Source organism: Otolemur garnettii, unplaced genomic scaffold, assembly GCF_000181295.1.
Source record: "Otolemur garnettii isolate 467f Iridium unplaced genomic scaffold, OtoGar3 scaffold00181, whole genome shotgun sequence".
NCBI classification, from domain to species: domain Eukaryota; kingdom Metazoa; phylum Chordata; class Mammalia; order Primates; family Galagidae; genus Otolemur; species Otolemur garnettii.
In genome coordinates this window covers 1,189,657-1,196,802 of record NW_003852576.1, presented here as the reverse complement: position 1 = coordinate 1,196,802, position 7,146 = coordinate 1,189,657, and the positions used below count along the sequence as shown (strand labels likewise).

The 7,146-nt window shown below is 36.8% G+C and overlaps 1 protein-coding gene across 5 annotated transcripts in view; it reads right to left on the bottom strand.

Annotated features, from left to right (window-relative positions):
* N4BP2 (NEDD4 binding protein 2) overlaps positions 1–7,146 on the bottom strand; it is a 92,453-nt gene that overhangs the window by 39,022 nt on the left and 46,285 nt on the right. For all 5 annotated transcript variants that reach the window (XM_023519614.1, XM_023519613.1, XM_023519615.1 and 2 more), the window contains 2 exons: positions 6,690–6,766; positions 1,093–1,248 (listed from right to left, as the gene is read on the bottom strand). In XM_023519614.1, coding sequence (XP_023375382.1) covers positions 1,093–1,248; positions 6,690–6,766 — 233 coding nt within the window. The remainder of the gene's footprint in view (positions 1–1,092; positions 1,249–6,689; positions 6,767–7,146) is intronic.

Here is a 7,146-nt window from a genome sequence, read left to right as displayed (position 1 = left end):
AACCATCCTCAATGTTAACTTCAGACTCAGAACACTTTTGACTAATCATTATACTTTCAACTTCAGTGATTTTTCCTTATTCAATTTGTCAACTGATCTTCCTTTCTTATCTTATTCCTTGGAGCTCTCAGAGTTCCACTCTCCCATCAAGGCTTTCTAAGTGACACCATTACTAATACCAAGCTATGTGCTAGATGCTATTCTACGTCCTCTCTATGTGTTAATTCATGATCCTTAGGAGATATTTATGAGCAGAATGTTATTATTGCCATTTTAGAAATAAGGAGCTGAAGTATAGAGAGATTTTGTAATGTGTCAACGATTACAAAGTTTGGGATATGAACTCAGGAAATACAGCTATAAGAGGCCGTGCACTTAATCACTTTGCTACACTGCTTCTCAATAAAAAAAAGCATTTATAAATTTTCTCTTCTGCACTCCCAATTCTTTTTTAACAGAGGTTCTCCATCCCTAACCACCATGAAAAATGGATGACTTAGACCTATACATATATTTAGGTTCTTCTGTACTCATTTATTCAATTGTTTGTCTTACATGCCTAACAAAACCAGTCCTATCTGATATTGTAAACTTTTAGAAGGGTATGATTTGTATTACTTAGTAAAAGCATACCATTAATAATTAATTTTTGTAGTATTAGCTTAAAAGGGTATTCTTACCAAAACCTAAGGAAATGAAGAAGTGAGATGAGTAGAAACAAAATAACAACAAGAAGATAAGGGAAATATTGAACAGCAGAGGACATCAAAAAGGCAGGAATATAATCATGGGCTTACAAACTTCTGTGGATAATGAAAACACGTCCATGCCCTCTCTCTTATGAGCTTTTACTTTTCTTGCTAGACCTACATACGTCTACCCCGCTCCCGGCAAGACCACACACCTAAACACTTACAAACGACAAAGGCTACCTTACTTTTTAAAAGTTAATCAACTAAATCCATCAGGAAATTATAAAGTTATTTAAAAACGAAAAAAAAAAGTTAATCAGCAGTTAATTTCTAAGCTCCAAAATTATACTTTTTAAAACTGTTTAAAACTGAATTTTGTACATAAGGCATTTTAACCTACCTCGTACTTTTATTCTCACAAGAATATGCACACAACTCAATACGTTCGGTTTTCTCCGGAACTGAAGAATTCATGATGATTGGCACGGAAACAAAACGTTGATAGTGTTCCAACATTCTTGTTATTTTTTCTTTGCTTATCCCATGAATATTACGCCTGAAAATTCCAGGGAAGAAAAGAGTTGAAGGAATGTTGATAATTAAGTTTTTAAAAATAGGAACAGTTTCAGAAAAATAATGACATATCTCCAATACATGAGATTACCAAAGCTAGCTTATTATGAAATAATGTATACTATTTGATTCTCACTTTCATTGTATTCAGGATTTCTTAAACGATCATTTTATTAATCATTCCATATAGTATTTTCTAACTATTGCTATCATTTTAGAAAAACTAACAGATCCTAGTAAGACATTGTTTTCAAGCTCCTCAAAAAAAAAAAAAAATCAGAAGAATATTATCATCAGCTGGGCACAATGGCTCATGCCTATAATCCCAGCACTTTCAAAAGCTGCAAATAAAAAAAAAAGAAATAAAAAAATAAAAAGGTGAATTTCTCCCTAGTCAGGAATCTCACCCCACCTGCATTCCAGGTGAAATAAAATTAAAAATAAATAAATAAACAAAAGCTGAGGCAGAAGAATCACTTGAGGCCAGGGGTTCAATACCAGACTAGCAGTCTGGGCAACCTGCAAGACACTACCTCTACAAAAGACTTAAATTTGCCAGGTGTGGTGGTATGCAGCTCATACCTAGTCTCAGTTACTTAGGAAGATTGCTGGAGCACAGGAGTTCAAGGTTACAGTGAGCTATGGCCACTGCACTCCAGGATACGCAGTAGGTGAGACCCTGTCTCTTTAAAAAAAAAAAAAAAAGGTTTGGCATCTGCAGCTCAGCAGCTAGAACGCCAGCCACATACACCTGAGCTGGTGGACTTGAACCCAGCCTGGGATTCAAACAAACAACAATGACAATTACAACAAAAAAAATAGCCGGGCACTGTGGCGGGTGCCTATAGTCCTAGCTACTAGGAGGCTGAGGACTCCTTACTCCTCACTTAAGCCCAAGAGTTTGAGGTTGCTGTGAGCTGTGACACCATGGCACTCTACCCAGGGCAACAACTTGAGACTCTGTCTCAAAAAAAAAAAAAAAAAAAAACCCATTATAAAGGTTTCCACTTATGTCAGTATGATAGACTAGACAGATGTCCCAAAGGGCTCTACTGTCACAAAAAAACCAGATTCCTAGCATCTGAAGTATCTAGACGTCCAAATATGAAGCTTGTTGTTTTCGCCCATGGTGGCTTATTGTTTTGTTGATGAGTTCATATTTGGTTAACTTAATATGTGGGAATCCTTAGGCCTTAAACTAGGGTGCTTTCATTTACACAACGTCTAGATTTGCATCTACCAGGAGGGCAGATGGTTTGCAACAGTTCCTCAAAGGTCTTGTCTTATTGCAAACACCTTAGGTGCAACTCTTCCATCTTGAGTAGGCTTTGAGGATCCCAGATGCCTGGATCCCAGGGATAATATTAGCATTTGCAGCCAGGGCAAATCTGGCATTCATATTTACCTACCTCAATCTCGTCTGCCTTCAAATCACAGAGAAGCAAAGAGATAGAAAATATGAGAGGTTAAGAGACATAGACATGGGAGACAGAGCAAAAGGTCTAGTGTACATCTAATCGACGTCCCAGAAGGAGAAGAGAAGCATGGGACAGAAGCAATTTAAAGAAAAATGCCAAGAATTCTTTAGAACTGATGAAAAACAATCCACTGATTTCAGAAGCCCAAAAACTCCCAAACAAGATAAAAACAAACAAACAAACAAAAATCCGCAACTAGGAACATAGTACTGAAATTGTCATTCACCAAAGACAAGATATCAAAAGCAACCACAAATATTTAAAAAATTGTTCTAAAACTAGTCATCTGCAAAGAAAACAAAATGATAGCTGACTTAACAACAATAGTAATGAAAGTCAGAAGAGAGTTAAGTGTTACCTTCAACAACAGAAAATAACTGTCATTCTAGAATATATATACACATACATGCTCTGGTGACACATATGCTTATATAGAGAGAGATCCAGCAAAGGTATCTTACAAGAATGATGGCTAAAAGAAGATTGGCCAATTTATAAAAAAGAGTTTAAACCAAGCAGGCCCTCATTGCAAAGAAAATTCTTAAAGATGAATGTTGGGCAGAATGAAATTCCCAGATGTCAGGTCTATGATACAAGAAAAAATGAAGTAAAAGAAGTAACTGTGTGAAAACAAACACTGTCCGTATATTCTGGACAACGCGGCATGTAGGCTGGGAAGGCGGCCAGCTATCAGAGTGAAAATGTTTTAAAGTCTTTACATTTGTGAAGAGGAACTAGGAAAATGCCTTTACTTTAGCTTTAAAGTCTGCATGATAAAACTTGTAAGATAACCACTGAAAGAACAAAAATAGCACACATAACTTCCAAATTAGTAGAGAAGAAGAAAAAACTGAAGATGATTTGGATTCAGGCAAAAAAAAAAAAAATCCAAAATAAGGCACAATAGGGAAAAAAAAATCCAACTCCCTAATTTTCTGTAATAGGGGAACAATCACAGAAAAGGTGACATAAGTAGAAAGCACAGAATGAGGCAGTAAGTAACAAGATCAATTACATGAATAACCAAACTAACTGTAAAAGAACTAAGTTTATCAGTTAAAAGCCAAGGTGGACAGAGTGGATTTGTTAGAACACAAGCCACAGTGTCTGTAAGAGATCTACCTAAACACAGGAATACTCAAAGTAAAAATATGAAAAAAGTAAATAATATTCAAGTACTTACTAAAAGGAAGGGACTCTACTACAGTTCTATTGATATTAGACCAATCAGACTGAACAACAAAAACTACTATTAAAGACAAAAGAAAGATCACTAAAAATGGGTAAAAGTTCAATTAATTAGGGCAACATACAAATCTTAAGCTTGTTTGTGCTTCAAAACATACTTCCAGACTAGATAAAGCAAACACAGGAAGAACAGTAAGGAAAACCTGCAACGTCCACAGAAGAGAGATGCCGCCCCTCCTCTCTAGCATGGGAGATGTGAGCAAAAGATTTAATAAGCCTGAGTTAATGAATATATTAGCATGCTGATATATATCTTATCGAGCAAATATGAAATATTAAAAAACTGACAATTATCTAGGCCATAAAATATCTTTGAAAATGTCAAAGAATTAGGATCACACAAAGTATACAATTTGATCTACTACAGTTAAGTTAAAAATTTATAAAATATAAAAACATTCACCTGCTCAGAATTTTTTTTTTTTTTTTTTTGAGACAGAGTCTCACTTTGTTGCCATCAGTAAAGTGCCAGGACTTCATAGCTCACAGTAACCTCAAACTCTTGGGCTCAAGTAAACCTCTTGCCTCAGCCTCCTAAGTAGCAGGGACTACAAGCACCCACTACAATGCCCAGCTATTTTTAGAGACAGGAGTCTCACTCTTCTCAGGATGGTCTTGAACCTGTGAGCTCAGGCATCCACCTGCCTCGGCCTTCCATAGTGCTAGGATTACAGGTGTGAGCCACTACACCCAGCCAGCTCAGAAATTTAAAATCACGATCCTACCTATGGGCATTGCCTGTGGCTCAGTGGGTAGGGCACTGGACCCATATACCAAGGGGTAGCAGGTTCAAACCCAGACCGGGCCAAACTGCAACAAAAAATAGCCAGGTGTTGTGGTGGGCACCTGTAGTCCCAGCTACTCAGGAGGCTGAGGCAAGAGAATCGCCTAAGCCCAAGAGCTGGAGGTTGCTGTGAACTGTGACGCTACAGTACTCTAATGAGAGTGACAAAGTCAGACTGTCTCTAAAAAAAACACGATCCTAAATTAACCCAAGACCTAAAAGAATAAAACTAATCATAATACAATTTAGAAAATAACTCAATAAAAACAAAAAGAAAGCATTACGTATTAAAATTCTGGGAGCAGGTGGAGTACCATGGAGGGAAATTTCAGATCAAATGCTCATTTGAGAAAATGGTCAAAATCTTCAAATAAGGAAGTTTTAAAAATGAAAGAATGAAAAAAGAAAAACATATTTTCTAAACAGCAAAAAGGTAGAATAAAGAGAAGCAGAAATGAATTAGACACAAAACAAACTTACAATAAAGGTTAATCATGCCAAGAGTTATCTATTGGAAAAGGCTAATAAAAATAATCTGATCTTTGGTGACAATAATCAAAGAAAAAAGAAGGAAGATAATGTAAACATATTAAGATTGAAAGGGGGAGACTACTGAAATGGTTTTAAGAGTGTCTTAATAAACTTAAACATCTTTGGTGTAACAGAAAAATTCCAACTGGATGCTCATTCTCACAAAGAAAAAAACCAGACCCAGAAATTTCTGTAAATAAATTCTAACCAACATTCAAACTTAGATAAATGTAGAAAAGACAAAAAGAGGAGATACTTTCCAGTTAATTTTATGACCTAAAACTATGATACTAGAGTCAGTCAAGGCAGAACAAAGAAGAGAAAACAATCTGTTCATTTATACAGATGTAAAAATCCTAAAAGGAGTATTAGAAAACCCGATCCAGTATATGCATCAAAAGGAAAATAAAAATAAAAAAGGGATTAAATCATGATATATGCTATAACACAGATGAACCTTAAAAACATTAAGTGAAAAGATGCCAGACACAAAAGACCATCTACTGCATGTTCCATTTATGCAATGTGTACACAGGAAAATCCATAGATACTGAAAACAGACCAGCAGTTGCCCAGAGGAGGGAGAGGAAGAAGTACTGTTAGAAGACAGGGAAACATTCTGGGATTAGATGGTGGTAATGATCACACAACACTGGGAATAAGACTAAAATTAGGTTGTCCTTTAGTTAGGACTGAAATTAGTTAAAATTAGCTATTAGTTAAAAATAGCTTGACCAAAATTAAGTTAGGGCTATCTCTAAGGGAACACAGAGCACAAAGCCAAACACATTGCTTATCCAAGCCCCGAGCGACACTTTTACTCGTGAACAGTAATTTGTCCCTCCCAGTACCGCTGGGTCAGGGGTGCCAAACCCTAGGGTATGTTCTAGTTTCAGATATTAATGTATTTTTAAAGGTAATAAAGTACTGGGCATGTAAGGCAATAGGGCCAGTACAGAGACTCCTATCTGTAATCCCAGCATTCTGGGCAGCCAAGGTGGGAAGATCACCTGACCCCAGGAGTTCAAGACTAGCCTGGGCAACATACCAAGACCTCATCTCTACCAAAAATTAAAAAATTAGCTAGTCATGGGGGTATACACCTGTAGTCCCAGCTGCTCAGGAGGCTGGGCTAGAGGATCACTTGAGCCCAGGAATTCAAGGTTATAGTGAGCTATGATGGGCCACTGCACTCCAACCCAGATGACAGAGACCCGGTCTCTTCAAAAAAAGAAAATCCACAAGCAATACAAAATTTGTTACTAAGTGCAAAGTTGCAATCTAACCAACTCATGCATCATTTACAAAGGGGAAAAACATCTAGATGGACTTTCTACAATTGTCACGAAACAAAAAACTTGTTAAATAGCCTCCAAGTTTTACCTTGCAAGTTCCTTTGGTTTGAACTTCCACCACGTGTCTGGTTCTCGGAAAAGGACTTTATACTTATGTTTTTGAGACTACATACAAAAGAAATAAGAACATTTTAAAATAGTTATTTCCATGAAATTAAGTTTATTGTTTCCAAATTCACAGCACATTTCTTATTTTATTTTTTTGATTTTTTTATTCACAGCATGTTAAAAGTGAAAGAACCTAAAAGATTAATCTTTATATGGGCAGAGCCTGTAGCTCAGCGGCTAGGGCACCGGCCACAAACAACCAGGCTGGCGGGTTTAAATCAACAATGACAACTGCATTGTGGTAGGTGCCTGTAATCCCACTACTTGAGAGGCTCAAACAAGAGATCACTTAAGCCCAAGAGTTTGAGGTTGCTGTGAGCTGTGACACCACAGCACTCTACCCAGAGTGACAGCTTGAGACTGTCTCAAAAAAAAAA